The 18,163-nt window shown below is 41.0% G+C and overlaps 1 protein-coding gene across 1 annotated transcript in view; it reads right to left on the reverse strand.

The window, feature by feature from the left end:
• The window catches only part of MAP7 (microtubule-associated protein 7), a 55,558-nt gene that overhangs the window by 13,397 nt on the left and 23,998 nt on the right, over positions 1–18,163 (reverse strand). The window contains exons 7-12 of the mRNA XM_009710202.1: positions 14,278–14,391; positions 10,716–10,840; positions 7,894–8,009; positions 7,201–7,481; positions 3,337–3,520; positions 1,020–1,215 (exon numbers count right to left, since the gene is read on the reverse strand). Of these exons, the coding sequence (XP_009708504.1) occupies positions 1,020–1,215; positions 3,337–3,520; positions 7,201–7,481; positions 7,894–8,009; positions 10,716–10,840; positions 14,278–14,391 (1,016 nt within the window). The remainder of the gene's footprint in view (positions 1–1,019; positions 1,216–3,336; positions 3,521–7,200; positions 7,482–7,893; positions 8,010–10,715; positions 10,841–14,277; positions 14,392–18,163) is intronic.

Below are 18,163 nucleotides of genomic sequence, written 5' to 3' on the forward strand. Positions count from 1 at the left end.
ATTAAATGTAAAACTTGTCTGGAATATACCGTAGAAAGGCCTTGCTCCCTGACAGTGATGTAAAATGAAACTCCTACAACTGTTCATTTGTTACAGCTGTTACATCCAAAAAACCTTGGCCATGCATTATCTCCAAGTGCTAAACTGGGGGCGTACCTCGGTTTAGCATTAACAAAGAAAGCAGCATGCATCTTCTGAAAAAGGAAACTGCAGTTTCTAAGCTATATTCACACATACAATCTTTTAAACATTTATTTCCAGAAGCATACATTTAATTAAATACCAGAAAAAAACCCTAAAGTTTGAGGCAGATTGAAGTGCTGAATTTTGGGGGCGAGAAAGCACATGCAAAAAAGTAAAAGCACATGCGAGAAGAGAAGAATCCTATCCAAAATGCTTACCACAGCCTCCCCTGAAGTTGGTAAACCAACATTATGCCCATCAAAAACGAGAGCCCTTGAAAAATTGTATTTTTATTTATTTACTCTCATGTCTTTTGAGCAGCTGCTCTGATATCAGGAGGACTGCACCAGGTAAAGGTTCTCCTTGGCTTGATTAAAGTGATCAAAACCTACCCCTTCCCACAAGCTCTACACAAAAGCAACAGCGGGCATAGGATTAAAATGCAGCAGTGCTGTGTCTCCAACACTCTGCACAGTTAGTTATCTTGGCACCTAGACTTTCTGTATCTGCGGGGACAAAGAGTTTTCTGGTATAATGCCACTCATTGATTTTTTTTCATCACAATTTATCAGGAATAGGAAAGGATTTGTTCTAAATAAATAAATTCTAGAAGAAAACACAAAACAAAACTCAACTCCCTACCACGTGTTTTGTCAAGAATTAATATCTTTACTCTTTGAACCACTATGGAATGAACCCTGCTAAAACTCTATTCACTTCATATATAGCATTTAAGTTTTAGATATCCCTCTAATCTAAGTGCTGCATAAGAGATGTTGCTTCATCCACTTTGCTGCCAACCAGACTGGCACAGAAGTTCCAGAATGGGAGCATACTTGTTTCTGAACACGCTCCATCTCTTCTTTCTCCTTCTGTTCTCTCTCTTCTGCCTGTCGACGCAGACGTTCTTCCTTCTCCCACTCCTCCTCTGCATCCTTTCGTTTTTTTTCTGCTTCCTGCCTGCGAGCTTCTTCCTCTTCTCGGCGAGCTCTTTCTTCAGCTATCCTCTGAGACAGCTCCTCCTTCTTTTGCCTGCAATCATAGAATCACAGAACCATAGAATCATTATGGTTGGAAGAGACCTCAAAGATCATCAAGTCCAACCGTACACCTGATGCCACCCTGTCCACTAAACCATGTCTTGAAGTGCCACATCTAGACGTTTTTTGAACATCTCCAGGGACGATGACTCCACCACCTCCCTGGGGAGCCCGTTCCAATGCCTAAGCCTGTTCCAATGCCTAAAATCAAACAAGCATAAGAAAAATAAGTTAAAAAAAAGGAGGGAAAAACACCCAAACCATCAGATTCCTGACCCAAGACACTAGCACTGCAGAACAGGTGGATAAAAGGCTGCACTGCCGTCTCATTTATAAAAGCATCAGAACACCTGAACTGGGTCAAGCTAAGTTGTCCCTTCTGCTTCCAGCCGGTGCCAAAGGTGAAGCCCTATGGAACATCAAAACATTGCAAGGCAATACCAATACTTCTCCAGAATATGCCTGGCTTCCACTGCTCTACGACTCGGGTACTTTTTGCATCAGAAATAGTATCATTGTCTTTAATACATCTTGCAAAACACTTCTTTCTGTAATTGCATTTAATCATACTTTGAAACAGTATATGGTTTTGGCACCCATCTTATTCTGTGGCAATGACTCCTGAATTTTAAAAAAGTATCTAATTCTGTTGATTTTTGAATGTTACTTTCTAACCTCACTTAATATCCCCTCATCCTTGTATTATGGGAGCAAATAACTTTTCCCCTTCACCTTTGAAGTTACCCAAATTATTTAGGACTTTGTAGCTTATCATATCTCCACTCAGAAGTAGAGGGCAGATGGTCTTCCCAGCTGAAGAATCCTCACCTGTTTAGTAGATTTTCATATGAGCGCTGTTCTATACTTGTGATCTTCACCTATTTTCCTAGTTTTAGTGATTTTACTATCTCAAAAAAAATCAAACTAGACATTCAAGAAGAGGATTCACCTTGGATAGTTCAGAATGACATTTTCATTTTGTTCTCCTTTTCTAGTAACTGGTAACAGTTCATTTATTTTGTTGACTGTTGACTCACCTGATACTTTCATATCCTCAACTCCAAACAAGATCAATTCCCTCAGAAACAATTAACCCAGAGATCACCACCACCCCCCCATGAGTTGTTAGGATTATTTCCGTATACGCATTGCTTTATGCTTAACAGTATTGCAATTCAGCTTCCATTTTGTATCTCAGCAATATAAGATAGATCTGAAACTCTTCACAACTGCTTTATCTCACTGAAGACCAGCATTGTCTCACTGGCCACAACTCCTTTCAAGTTCATTTATGAAGGCACTGGACAGAGACTGAAAACTCCTGTGAAAGCTGATTATTCTTTACCTTTTGTTCTCAATTTTTGAGCCTCAGTATTTATTCACCACATTAGTCTTATGCCACAGCAGTTTATTTTCTTTAAAATCCTTTTTAAGAGGGACCATGTTGTGAGCCTTTTGGAAAGCCAGGCTACTTTAACTGGCTCTGCCTTGTTCCCACGTTCAGCAATGTTGCTAAAGAACTCCCACAAAATCCAGAGGTACGGCATCCCTCTAAAAAGGTGCTCAACTTGTGTTATAGCCACGGTCATAAGCCCAGATGGGCTACTCATTTACTAGTAGAAAATGAGACGCAACATCAATTACCCTCCAAAACTGTTGGGGGTCTTGATTTTCACTGAGAAAACAAAGAGCTTGAAGTCACAGCTGTTGGACACCTAACCACCACCCATGGTAGAGATCTTACAGTTCAAAGTAAGAGACGTTGTCCCAGCCACAAAGTTGAAAACAGCTGTGCAGATCTCCCTAGCTGGAATAAACAAGTGCAGCTCTGCTAATCTCTGAGGAGACAATGAATCAGTACAGCAAGGATCTGCTCTCTCCTCCTGTCCTATTTTAAAGCACTATTTGGGGTAAGTTTTAACCTTACCGATCTGCTTAGGTATATATTGCACCTATGAAAAACCTCAACAGGAAAATTCTTTTTCGAGGGGGGAACTCGAGTCTCCTGCACTGCAGTGCTGTGCTTCGTGTATCATAACAAGACAATATACACAAGAAGCTGCTAGGAGGCTGCTAAAAACATGTCTTCTCCACTGCAGAGGTCTCGAATCACCTTTCAAGCTCTTCTCTCTCCCTCCTTTCTTGCTCCTCCCGTTCCCGCTGCTCACGGGCAAGGCGCCTCTTCTCAGTCAGCAGCCTTGTTGCTTCTTCGGGGTCAGTCGTACCCGCGGAGGTCTTGGTGGGGGCTGCGGGTGGAGAAAGAGCTGGCGGAGCAGGAGGTGGGGACGGGCTGGCTGCTGAAACAGATGGGAAGGAAAACTAGTTTGTACAGACATAGTAGCCAAGATGACACTTTTTTTGAAAGGAACAGAAAATAATTTCAAAGACTCTAAGTTTTCAGGCTTACATGGTTTTCTAAATGAATCAGAGGAGGAAGAAAGTTCTAGATGCTAGGAGATCATATTCCTTAATGGAAGGCTGTTTTTACAGGATATGTGAAAGCAGCTGCAGTCAAAAGGTTAATCCAACTTTTCTGTCAGAAGAAGAATTGCTGACAGGTGCTCAACGGGAGTTATGCTGACTCAGCAAGTCCCTACCACCTCTCAAGTTTGCCCAATCCTATTCAAAAAGCAGAAATGAAACGTCACGGTATTATATTTTCTTCTGTCTACAGAAGTCTACATCTGAAGAGCGAAGCCAGACTTTTTGCTGATAGGCCAATCACTTTTGGTGACTTTGTGATCTCAAACATCAACTGTCTGAAGTGATCTGCAATAAGGGCAGGACACAAACCATCATCAATTTTGCAGTTACTCCAACCTGAGGCAACTCCTGGGACCACAACACAGTTTCCTAACAAGCTTTGTCACTGTTGCTGAACTATGGCTTGCGTTCAAATCTTAACAGTGCCTTCATATAAATTCTTTGCCCAGGACTAACTTTGGCCACCTGGTAGAGAAGGCGTTACAGGTTTTTTCTCAAGTAAAACACTAGTTCACATTTCCGTAAGTTCGCTTGGCGTTCCCCAGCACAGATATAGAGCGCCTCAACTGCACTTTAGAGGCCAGGGACCATTACCCCCAACACACAAGCTAACTGAAGGAAGCATTCCCAGGGGAATCACATCTGGTAACATGGAAAAACACGGATAGGGAAGACTTTGAACTGGCAATGGAATCAGATTCTGATCCTGGGAAGATATATGTAAAATATGTCATCAGGAACAGCCACAAGATTTTAAGTCTACATTTCTAACCATCCTTTGGGAAGTTACAGCATTTTCCTCACCTCATTAACAACTTCCAAGAGGAGTTTCCTCCTTGATTCCCCCCTCCTGCATCTCATCGTGTATACAAACACAAATTCCACTGCTTTCTCTGCGCTGAATGCTCACATCTGCTGAGATCTCTGCTCTCTTCTTCTATCAAGTAAACACTATGCAGCTCTTTCTACAACTGCTTCAGGGCTTTCACCTTCAATTCAAACGATACACATACACCAATAATTTAAAGAGTGCCAGGGCCTGTCCTCTAGCCCTGAGGTGAGCTGGCACATTTGAGCCTCAGCCAGAACAGTATACTCTCACATTAACAAAACAGGTATTCAAGTCCACCCCTAGGGAACAGTCCAGTCCCGGGCTAACCTCCAAGATGTAGCTTGGAAATCAGAAAACTCTGGGATGGTCAAATATAAAAAGTCACGTAATTTGAGCACTCTAAAGCTTGGGAGCCCTTTAGAGCTATGCTCTTAGTAGCCTCGGGGACAGAAGGTAAGAAAATGTGGGGCTGCAATTACAACCTGGATCAGAAACCTACTAGAGAGCCTGGCTGTAATAGTTAAATTCCATGAAATGCAGTGGTATAAATGACAGAGTTCCTGCACATCAATCCTTTGTAATTACCAACACAGACCAAGGCAGGGCTGTCGCTCCTGAAGGGAGCACAGCTTTGTGCTGCTTGGGCTTCACTTCTTGCCTCAGGTGTAAGTGTGGCAGTGTAACAAGTAGCCTGTTTAATGCACACCAGCCCTGCCGTCGGAAAAAGAGGACAAGAGCTTGCACAGTCACACCCAAAATACCTTTAAAACTTCATTGGTATTAGTAAAGTCATGCGAGATTGGCCTGCAAAAGGTTGAACAGCTCCGTCAGTGACCACTACCTGCTGACCTCCCGGCTCCTGCGACGACGCAGCGAGCAGGTAGCTGAGGCAGACAGGTTAAAGGCCAGTTCAGGTCGCTGGCAGAAATCAGCCATGTTCACGTGCAACACAGACCTAGGAGAATCAGCAATGTCCCTCTAGCCCCAAATGCTGCACTTGCCCCTCTCTAGATTCTTGCATTCAACCAGTGGCTAAGTTTTGGCAGTTTGGGCCTCCACCGGCAGCACAAAGCCTCTCCTCTAACCTCACATGTAAAATACTTCGCCCGAGGTATCAATCGTTGGTCCCAACCATCACTTCCTCTGGCTTTGGCAAAAGACATCCCATTTGAAGTGCTGCTCACCACTTTGACCTATAGTATCCTCCTCTTTTGCCCCTCTCCACTACAGGTTTCTCTGCTGTGAATACAACCGCTTCACTTTTTAATATCTTTATCACACATAACCTGTTTCCATACTAAGTGACCTCGTCACAAACTCAGATATTGACTCTGCAAAGAAGTCGAGCTCCTCTTCCTCCTGAGCTAAACTGTCAAACAAGCGTGACGATGTTTCTCTGGTCTGCACCTTGTACTGGGGAACTACAGCTTGTAAACATTTGCAAAGTTATCTCAGCGGTATCCTTGAAATCCTTTTAAAAGGAAGCTTTCTCCTTGAAAGGTAGCAGGCAAAAGGTTATCAGAAGAGCAGTGAAAGCCCATGCTAACATGGCAATTATCTCATATCTTCTTTACATGCCCATGGACAACAGATGCACCCATTTATTGTTGTAAGTCTCTAAGCTTTTTGTGAGGTTGCACCTTGTGTGGTAGGACCTGGGTATCAGACTGGAACTACTTTAACAGAACTGATTAACAAAAGAAACCAATTCACATCAGGTCTTCTCGCAGAACATCCACCCCCAACTACACATCCTGCAGTTAAATGCAAGATTATTAATACTTAAAAGTGTTTTCTGAAGGACAATCACAGGGGAATCTACAAACTTCAAATTCAGAATCTTAAGTAACCTGTCCTGGGAATCCGAGAGATCACAATGGCCATTCTGTCCCATTTGCGAGACAGACACTTTATGCCATATTTACAATGGACTAAAATGTCTGCTAGAACAAACCTACATTTTTCATTTTCAGATTTACTTTTTGCCCTTCCTACACTTTATGATCATTATTTTATTTTGTGTGTACATCCTTTTCTGCCTTTCAGGGTTGGTGCGGTTTGTTGTTTGTGGGGTTTTTTGGGTTTTGTTTGGTTTGTTTGGGGTTTTTTTAATAACTTATTTTCCCTGAAAAACTCTGCCTGTTCCTCTTTACTCTTCTCCTTAGTTTTCCTCTGCATTCTACTTTATGCTGCTAATCTCTTCCATGATGTGGTACTCTTGCAATATTATAGGTAGGCTGGTAGTGTTACCAGCACAACTGTACCGAGTGTCTAGCAGAGCTGGACATTGTCACTGCTCACACTACCTTATGTGATGGCTTCCTGTATCACTAGTCTTCAGATCATTATTATTCTACTTTAACAGTTTGAAAAGAAGCTGTGTCATGACGTGAGCAACAAAATCATGGCCCAAAAGGGCAGAGAAGAGGGCTGTGAAGGAAGCCACACACATGTCTGCATGTCGTTTTGACTGTTACAAGCAGGAGGGCTCCAACCTGTTTACACTTTCCTCAAGGAACATACATCTGCAGGAAGGTTGTGAAGAATTTAGATTAACACTTGATAGAAAATTACTGAAACCTACATTGTTTTAGAGAAAGGGAGGGAAGAACATAAGACACTCTCAGACATTCCTTAACCTAAAGGAGGATCTCTCCTTACCTTGAGCGAGCTGTGCCTGGACAGTGAGTTCTTCCCGACTTGCAGATTCTCCAGCACCTGCTGAAGTTCCTTTACTCTCTTCTGTCCTCTCCTCGTTGGCCTTTACAGCCTCCTTTTCTGGTCTTTTCTTCTCACTCTCTGGTTTGACCTCTTTTTTGACTGGCCGTATGTTGCCAGGAGAAGGAGGACGTGCCTGAGCAGAGGAAACTTTGGAGCAAGCAGGTGGGGAAGTTATCTGCTTGGGTGTGCCCGGCAAAAAAGGCAAAGACTTTGACGCATGCCTGTGTAACCACAAAGAGTGACAATCACTATCAGACGTGTTCTGCTGGACACCACCTACATATCACCTCTGCAACTACAATAGCTAAAAATAAAACAACTTCTCTATTTCTCTGCTATCAAGCAGGACTGCTGGAGCAACCCATTAGCTTTCACGCAAACTGCTTCTCTTTGCAACTCTCCAGATGTATGAGTACCGAGCTCAGTCAAGAGGGAAGAAACCAGGTAACTTCCTCCTTCTTCCCCTTCCTCAAAGCAGTAGTACTGTTTTTCTAAAAGCGGGACCATCTTTCCTTTGTTGCAGAGAGAAAACATCTACATTGCCAAAAAAGTTTGCACTGTTTCACATTTAATTAATAGAACAATCGGAGCTGCCTCTAGCTCAACCTCCAGCTAAGTGTGTACTTGGCTTACCAAACTGGAGAGGGAGCTGGTGATCTAGCTTTGGGGTTGGAAGAAAAATGACCTCCTTTAAAGCTGGCTGAGAAGCTGGATGACAAATGGTCTCTCTCCTTTTCTTTTTTGTCAGTCTATAGTTCAGCAAACAAAAAGACAAAAGTCAAGCCAGAGTTCACACGGCTAAAGAAAGCAAAGCAAACTCAGTTAAGGATGAGGGGTGGGGGGGGGCTGAGAAAAAGCAGTGCTGAGTCAGTAGTTTCTACAGCCTGTTTAACAAGTTCATTAATATAGCTCCTGTACTCTGCCACCATCTTTGTCAGTAAATATGCATTTGACAACAAGAATCCTTCTTAATCATGCTCTCTACTGTCTTAAGACATAATGTGCTAATTTGCAGAGGCTTACTTTTACACAGGCAAGAAGTTACCTTTTAAGGATTGATCTTTGCCGACTGCCACACAGTGCCTTCCACTACTCCCCATAAACCCTGGATTTCATTTGAAGAAAGAGTAAAACACTCCCCCACACACATACACACTCCCCTAGGCTCACACTTAGTCACAGTCCCTATGTAGCACAAGCTTTTTTCTTTCATGCTTATATGTGAACACCACAGATGCCCTCAAATGTGGTACAACAGTTATCTTACGCTTTTTTTTCTTGGATGATTCCACAGCACATACTTTTTTTTGTCATTGGTTCTTATACATGGTAGTGATTTCTTTTTGCTTTCTTTATTTCTCATCTCAAGATTTTGTTTTTTAAAATATTTCTGTTATAGCTCTGGTTTGTATTAATAGAACTATTGGTTTAAAGGAATATATCAGAATTTAGGCATCTATATGCTTCCTCCATTGAACTACAGATGAAAAACTTCAAGTTTTTGGAATAATGAGCTCAGACTCTGGGAGTCTGAAGAATGGGAATACTGGAGAGTACACTGAGCTGCCACTCAGCCAACATGATGTAGAGGGGCTGCCACTCACCACCTCGGCTGGGGCTTAAGCACAACCCTTGCAGCACGTGTACCACGCTGCTTTGGAACCCCACCAGCCGAGAGCTCGGCAACGCTCGCCTCCTGAACTGAAAACTAAGTTAACAACTGCAAAAGAAAAACTGAAACCAACTTCATGAGCACATAAACCCTTTGTTTATCTTCATAAATCCAAGAGGGGTTTTTGAGTCACGATGGTTAAAATTAGTTATTTTAAATTGCCAAAACCATAACTTAATATTAGCAATAGATGGTCTCGACCCTGAAGTCATTACTAAAGAGTAATAAGCCAGCTCTTTGGCAGTAAAATTTACCAGATATCTACTGATTCATATGATGATAATCACCTGAGTTACCAAAGCATACACAACCAGAATAAACGCATTGCAATGGAGAAGAATTTTGGCTTGCTAGCAATAACTCTTTATATTGGATCTACTTCACTAGTCTCAAAAACAGAGCAACAGAAAATCTTTCTTAATATCAGTAAAGTAAAAAACTGAATTCCTGTAAAAGTTTACAGAAGAATAAAAGATTCTTACCACCACACAGGCTGCTGAAAACAGCTCTTAACTTGGTCATTTTGTATTAACAACACTTTTACATTGTCTCCTCCACCAAAATGTATCAACCTTTCTTTTTTTTTAATTTAAAAAAACCCAAAACACTCACAAAATCAAAACAAAATAAAAAAACCCCAAACACCAACACAAATGCAATGAGAAAGACCCAAGAGGTGCTAACTGATAGCCCTAGAGATTGCAATACACTATGTGCATACTAGGAGAATTCGCTACAGACACATCCCAATGCTGTGCCTTAAGTTAAACATCCATACACCACCATCTGCCTGAAAGATTAAGCACTGGCTATGATTCATACGACTTTCATTAATGCCGCTTCCAACAAAGATGTCAATAGCAGCACTGCCTCTTGATACTTTGCCCATCAGGCCAAATGAAAATGCAAGCACCTCTTACACAATCATTTGCAGAGATGACTTCACCCTCCTCACACTCTAAACAAACTCAGGCTGTAGAGTACAAGGAAAAATATAACTGCTCAGGTTCAGGAAATGATACCTGAAGTGGAGCTGACTGCATCCCCTTGGCTTGGAGCTCAGTCAACATGAATTTGTTCCTGTTCTGATTTTCCCTGAAAGCTCAGATCAGCCACAGTACTGCCACCAAATCATTCAGAACGAGCAGGTGATCTGCGGGAAGCCTTGCCTACAAACCATGCTCCTACATCAACCTCTTCCTTCTCAATGAGAAGTTTACTTCTCATTGTTTACTAGCCTGGTCTCCTAAGAAAGTAAAGCTGAAGTGACAGTGCTCTGTGGGTTACGTAGATGGGGACATGTGTGAGTGCATGCCCTCCCCTCTCTTTTCCCAGGGGCTCAGCTGAATTTACTAGAGGTCTCAGAAGATACGAAGTTCTACAGGCTTCGTGAAAACAGGTGGTTGGGAAAAACAGATTCCCCGCTGAGGGAAAAGCTACAATGCCAGCTCAGGCCTTGAAAGGCAGCAAAGAATCCACTTGAGCAGAGGGCACACGCTCCACCTGCCTCTGGGCCTCATGAGAAGCTAAGGGCAGCCACTCTGCAAACATGGGTGGTTTTCCACACGAATTCTTTAGTGCATAATCAGGCCATGTCACCACATAGTAATATTTCAGTTAAAATCCAGCCAACTATGAAACAAATTGGAGGGGGTGGGGACAGCACAGAGAGAAGGATTAGAGACTTAGTCAAGTATCCTTGCAACTATTCCTGTCCTAACAAGCAACACAATGAGGTGGTCAGGGCATGAGACACTACCTTACGTACGACGGGCACGCTTACCCCTGCAAGGTGTGTTGTTCTCCTACGTCCGACAGCATCAGTAGAGGCATAAAGTTTTGCTCGGTCTCCTGGATTCCTACAGTTCATGGCCTTGTAGGACAGAGGACTGATGGGGCTGCAAGATGCTGAACGGGGACAAATGGGGATAACTACGGTGTTGGTTGGGTTTGTTATTTATTAATTTTAATTACAGAGCAGCATTGGAGAATTGACAGAGGAAAGCCAGCAGGAACAGAAACAACCGAGAAAGACAGAAAAGAAAGAAGGTATTAATACATAGAAGAATGACTAATTCTTAAGTCAGAACCATCATTTGATATGTTAGCTTGGCCACACATATAGTAACGATACAATTTCAACAGGCACTCATGTACTTTTCCATTTGTAAAGGACTAATTTCTTCTAAACAAATTAAGAAGTATGCCACATAACTGGGTAGCAATGTTTTCCTGTTCAGTTTTTATACAACTGGTGGTTCTGAAAAAGCAGCAGACAGTGACTGATCTGACCGACTAGCTTAGTATATGCATTGACATGAGTTTCAATTACATTCGGAATAGAAAACAATCAAACTAAAATCAGAATGCCTATTAATTGGTCTTGGAAGTGGAGGAAAATGAAAGGAGACATACACACAAAGATCAAAACGCATTAACAATACAAAGTTTCATCTAGAAAAAACAATGAAATTGCTGTCTACAATTTTTAACAAGTGATGTGTTTTTAAAAATCCCTCTTTCAGGAATATTTGAAGCCCATCCATGTCAGAAGTTTTAATATTTCTTGATAGTGCTAGAGTAACAGCTAACTCAAATACATTCTCAACAGCAAACTATTTTACACATTACAAAAAGCAAACTAACAACAAATTAACTTGGAAATGAATATTTGTATGAGTAGCCAGGATGGCAGTTTTCCTTGGTTTGCACAAGGACAAAGACTATTAACAAGAGATCTGTTGCCAATGGCAGGTTATCAGGTATATGGTGTTCTGATTACATATTCAAAGAGAACTGAAACACTGCAAAACGCATCGTGGGGAACTTCTTGCAGCAAAGTATTCTTGAATTTTCTCTTGATTCAACTGAAGGAGAAGACTGGGGAAAACAACATTATTGCTGCAGAGTTTTATTTGTCTGCTCCTGTTTGTCTTTCCTAGTCATTTAATGTAGTCTTAGCATAATTATTATTCAGCATGTTACTTAAAGGAAAAGTAGAGCTTCTATACAATATGTTCCCTATCCTTTTTTTTGTTTGTTTTTAAAAAGGAAGAGAATTACATCTTCAGTTTCCATGGTAAAACCCAACATTTCTTGCCTGTAGATCCCTCTCTGAGCAGACTTCAAAGAATGCAGTTCTACATGCAGTTAATTCTTCCAGTCTTACAACGGTACAGCTGCTGTTACAGGAAAAGCTCATAGACTTAGCAGTACTAACGCTGCAAATTCACCTGCACCGAGAGATTAACATTATGAATAAAGAGATCCTCATGTAAGTGTTAGAGCAAGGGCACTCATGCTTGCCTTATCACTTATAGGGATTTATGTTTAGTGAGGTATTATAAGATGACTGACTTAAAAAACAGTTTTCTTGTTTCTCGATTTTTTTTGTGTGTGTATATGTTGTTTTTTTGGTTGAGTGTATCTGTACCAGATAGGAGGCAGTGGCATGACGTGTATTTTATGCAGCTTATAATTTATGTGCTTCCCACCCTCTGCGAATCAATTCTCTTGCTGCAGGCTGATTATCTGAAGTTATCAGCAAGGGTGACATCGTAAGTATTAAGAGACAAGCAGTTAATTTTCATTTGCAATGTTGCCAAACAATGCTTTAGGAAGCGCTCGCAGTGAATCCTGTACCAACAGGATTACATCTGTTCAAAGGAGCTTTTGGAGAGTTAGTTAAAAAAAACATTTTGGTTTTGGAGAATTATTTAAAAAAGATCCAGACATGCTCTTACGTTGGATGTCCTCAATAGCTGACTTAAATTTTAAAGACATGAATCCATACTTAATTTGATTTTGATTTTTTTTTTGCATTGTAATTTATCTTTACAGCCAAAGGGCAGGGTAATTTTCTAGGGAATAATGACAGGCTGGGATGAGGTGAGTGCTCAGAGCACAGCTGTGAGCCCATTACCACCACCTGATCATTCATCTCCAGGAAGCATCCTGCATGAAGGGGCTGCAGTTATTGCTCCTAGAGAGTAATACCTGGGAAACAATGAGCAGTTGGATTATTCTTCTGGGTGGTACAACTCCAGTTAGCATAGGGAAGGCATTTCAGGGGAATTACCTCAGACTGATGACTGACAAATCAGTCATAAAAAAAATTTGCAATCTTTCTCAATATTCCACTCGGTTTAGAGCTTATTGTGCAGTACAAAGAATAGCAGTCACATACACAAAAAAAGAAATCTTCATACTTGCTTCAGCAAAGTAACCGCTTACAAAACTTGACAAGACACTGCTTTCTCAACTATTCCCTAATGAAGAGCTGAATTTCCAATATCCTGCTTGGTAGATGACATTAAGTATTCATTTTATACGCCGTTGTCTGTGAAGAGTGAATAGGAATTCTGTACTTGTTAATTCCACTGTTTGCAGAATAACATCCACATTTTTGCTCCTACAGCACTATCCCTGTGGAAATGTACTGCAGCCTAATTAGTTATAAGAGTTCTTAAGTGAAAGCTTCTTTAAAAGTAATCTTAGCAGATCTCTGTTCCTTCTTACCTTCTACATCCTTTAATTAGAATAAAAATCCTGTCTATATCAGACAGGAAAGACCTGCCTAGACTTAAACATTCAGCATGTGCAGCAATTAACTATTGTAATGGTAAAGTCCCCAGTGCATGATCATAAAACATCCTACGATAAAAGGAGAGGCAGCTGTCACCTGCCTCAAATATATGATAAGCAAGTATGCCCTGCTTGTCTTTGGAATAAAGTTTTGCCTGGGCTTTAAGATACCACCTAGCAATACTTTCACATTTCTCCATGTTCATTTTCCCCTCAGTAAGCACATCACAGAGCTGTTCTGGGGTTGGCAGAGAACATTGCAATTATTATAACCTCACTAAACCTGCACATTTAACTTAACATGTATTAAATCCACTGCAAAAAGGGCCTATTTTTTTTACAAGCCTAACTTGTTCAATGTAGGAAGTGCCCTGGTAGAGAGTGAAACTATTCTCCACAGCAAGCAGCTCACAGCCTTAGCAGTGGGTGTGCTGAATCAGCTCTTTACAACATCGTGTGCGTCTCCTTAAACAGCCACGGACAGTGTGACAGTGTTGCTCTCAGTGTGTTGTATTCACTTATTGCATTGATGAAGAGGCAAAAGAAAATAAGAAAGAGGTAGTGGGAGAAAGAGCAAGAGGCATAGTAAACAACTGTACAAACAAGCTTTCATGCTGTCACGCAATGTAATCATGGACATTCAAGCTCATTCTGGGATGCTACTGTACACTTACAATTAGATCAATAACTTTACAACATCCCACAGGGAATCTGGAAAAATAAATGGCTGAGACATGAAGCCTTTGTGCTTATAGGTTTACCTGCATCTCCAGACAGTGCAGCCGTGCTTTTACTTCGGGCCAGGAACGAGTGAGTGGGCGTCAGGAGCCTGCTAACGATGCTGCTCTCCCATGGACTCAGCTGTAGACGGCGAGCTGAATGTGCACCATACAAGCAAGATGTTATATGAAACACTTCAAATAACTACATGTTGCAGAAGTATTATCTCCTCACTACTGCATACCATGAAAATCTTGAAACTGTCCTTCAGAGATCAAAAGCATACAATCACTGTTTTGCATTTTATTCTTACTTCACTTTAGTAGAGGAATTCCTATATGAACATATATACCTGAACATTTAATTTGTGTTACTGCCTGTGGCGTTATGGCAAACTTATCAAATTAATACTGATATTTCGCATATAAGCCACATTCTCCGTTAGGAATGATAGGATAACTTTTGTGCCAGGGGAGCAGTTGCCACTCCCAAATACAGACTTTGACAGAGATGTTTGTGTCCCAAACTCATTCCACATATAAAGTATACACTCTTCTAGTTGCAAAAAAGACCAATTACTAAGATTCCTTCCAAAGCCTGCCAGCCCAGCTAGAAAAAACAAAGGTTGCTTACTACTATACAGATAACTGTGTCAAAGAAGGAGGTTTTATCAAATCATCACAAAACGATAAAATGTGCCTCAACTGCAGATACCAAGCTCAGCAGCTACAGTTGTCTCGGTAATATGTGAAGCCACAGAATATAGTAAGTACATTTGATCATTGATTCTCTGTCAAAAAAATCCTGCTAATGACAATTTTCAATTTAGAACAGTAACAAGAGCCAAATTTTTGCATTGTTAGTCTGTTTTGAAAACACACTACACATTGACCTGGCTGCAATCACTCCCTTGCCTTGCTTTTCCCAGTATCGCCCAATGTAAATTTAGCTTGTCAATATATTCTTTTGGTCTTGTAAAATTTCTTTCCTTTTTTTAAAAATACTATTTAAACATTGATCATGGTGAAGTAGTAACCAATAAGTTATTTTTTATATTGAACTACATGTTTCTTTGATACTCTGATGCAACAAAGTATATTATAATGAGCATCATAAAACAAAACATTCAACTGGTTCCCATAGTAGCTTATTATCATCATAAGTTTACACCATAGCAATAATCTTGACATTGCAAGTGAAATCATGTCTTCTTATGTCTCAGCATTCATTGGCCTTAGTTTGGTGTTTATGGCTACAAAACTGCAGCTTGAATTTATGAGGCTCAGTCTCTAAAATATTCATTGATGTGACTGGCTGTAATAAACTTGAGATAAATTTGCATTTTTAAAGGTAGAGATCCATCACTTTTAATAGCCATAAACTCTGAATCTGTCTTTAACCTACTCCATGCTGAGCCCCATGAAAAGAGGGGCCAATCTCAACCTCATCCTATGAAGATGTAATTGCCTAATCCACCCTCTGTGCTGTTTTTCACTTCTCAAATTGCTCCCCTAAATTCTGCTAACTCAATAAGGGGCATTACTATAGAAATATAGAACTCTCAAACACAGCAGGCTCTCTGGATAAGTGCCCTTACACAATGTACTACTGCCAGAGCTCTTTGTGATTAATGGTTCCATTCTGCATTGGTACAGATTATACAGAGACACAAAATACCCTACAGAGACCTCCATTACAGCATACACATTATCATTAAACTTGTAATTTAACAATGAAGAAAAAACCCACAAAACTACCATTAAACTGGAGGCAATAATTGTAGAATCTTTGCTTCCTTTCTTCTCCAGGCACCATGCTCAGTATGATCACTGTTTAAAGCTACTGTTGCAAGACAACAGATTCTTTTTTGTAGACTCAGGCTTTACTAGGTGAGGCTTACAGGCATGAGTAGGGATGAGTCTGGAGAAACATTTCTACCATAGTTTAACACAAAGACCATACAACTTCAGAAAGCAATCCCTGAAATTTTAGGCCATGAAATCAGGACTACATGCGCTATCAGTTTCTTGGAGTTTATCTGTACAGCTGCAGACAGGGGATAAGCAATGTCACCATGTAGTATGGCCCCGTGGGCCAGCCGCAGACCGTACGCGTGAGGTCCTGGAGATGAAGTAGCCTCAAGAGGACACAGCTAAGAGACTGATGGCTTAGAACACTAAATTGACATGTCTCACCTATCCCACGTCACTTGCCCTAAAGGTGACTATGGTTTAATTCTCTTTTTTGTTGTTGTTCCTAACACAGGGGAGCTGATACCCACATCACCTACTGGAAGCCATCGCGTGCCCACAGCATCCCACTAAGAGCAGTGAGGCAGCGCTTGGGAGCGAGCTAGCTGATGGGCACCAGCAGTGAGCTGAGAGCTAACAAAAACTCTCTTCTCCATATAAGCAATGGGCCTGATTCAGAGGCATCAAAATAGTTTTAGCCAGGAGCTTGGAGTGAAGTCTCCCGAAATCTCAAAAATGGGTTTAGATTAGAGTTCTATTTAAATACACCTCGGCTTTGTGGATCAAGGTCATCATAGACTGAATTATCAGAACACACAGCTCCCTGAAAGCATCATATTGGACACTTTCCACACATATTCCAACACTCATTAGCATCACCGTTAGCCTAGAACAGCCAAATAAACTTTTGCTGAGTTCCAAGTACAAGAGTATTCATACCTAAATGCCCTGATCAACTTAACTTTTGTGTCCAATTCACACTGAAGCAAACTGAATACAAAACAAAGAGCATCCCAAAATAATGATATCAACTTTAAGACAATGAGGCTAGTTTTTGTTTCTTGTTCGTTTTATTTTTAACCCCCTAGGGTGATGTTTTCAAGATTTAATCCTTCAAAGCATCTGACAGACAAGGGGAAGCGATATTTTTTTGTTCTCATGCTGTGTTAGGCTATCACTCTTAGGGCTGTTTGCTCCTTGTTTCCACACAGGAAGCACATTTGTGATAGGGTTGCTGGTGCAAGCAAGTACCCCTACCCCCAGCTCCAAGCGGGTTAGTTTAAGGAGATCAAAGATCTTTATAGCCTAACTTGTAACTGAAAAACACACAAAGTCCCAGGGAGCTGGGAACAGTGAATTGATTACAATCATCTGTTTGTCTTTAGGATATACAAACTGAACACTGGAAAGTTGTCTCAGCAGCAGCAGAATAAATTGCAAGTAAGCAAACAGCAGCATCTGATCAGTTCCAGGAACAGATGGGAGGCGAGGCAGGGATTTAACAGGTATCTTGATGAGCACCACAAAGGAGACTCTCACCACTAACGGTGTTTGCTCGTACAGTGCCACAAATGTGAGGAGTAGATGGGGAAAAGGCTACTCTACACTTAGATTCTCTTTCAACAGAAAACAATACTGGAGTCCCTGTATTTCTTGTATAAAGGCAGCAGACAAAGGTGATGCAGTGATCAAGACCATCACCTGTTTGAAAGAAAAAGCACTGTAGAGAGGAGGAACACAACTATGGTGCAAGTTTTGCTTTTCAAAACTAAGAAAGTGTGTAACTCATACCTCATCTGAAGTATTATCCACTTGCTAAGCCTTCCTTGAAAAACACAATTACCAAAATTTATTGGCCAGCAGCAGCTTTCTCCACTTGAATATGTGTGTTCATGTTTTGTTACATTTTCAACTACTCAGACCTGTACCACTAACATAAAAGCATAATGAGAAGCCTGTTCTAGCTGCCTGATTGTAAAATCATGATAAAGAGCTATATAGCAATACTATACTTGAAAAGGAATTAACCAGTCTTTTAGGCAATTAGTTAATGAAAACTTTTGTCTTTTGCTGGGTCAAAAAATAAAAATAAATCCTGTCCTTCAAATGGTAAAAAGGTGCTGCTCAACAGAAGAAACATTCTTGATGACAGCTATAAGCCACTTAGGGTAAGCTT

The sequence above is a fragment of the Cariama cristata genome, unplaced genomic scaffold, assembly GCF_000690535.1.
Source record: "Cariama cristata isolate BGI_N322 unplaced genomic scaffold, ASM69053v1 scaffold4371, whole genome shotgun sequence".
Classification (NCBI taxonomy): Eukaryota; Metazoa; Chordata; class Aves; order Cariamiformes; family Cariamidae; genus Cariama; species Cariama cristata.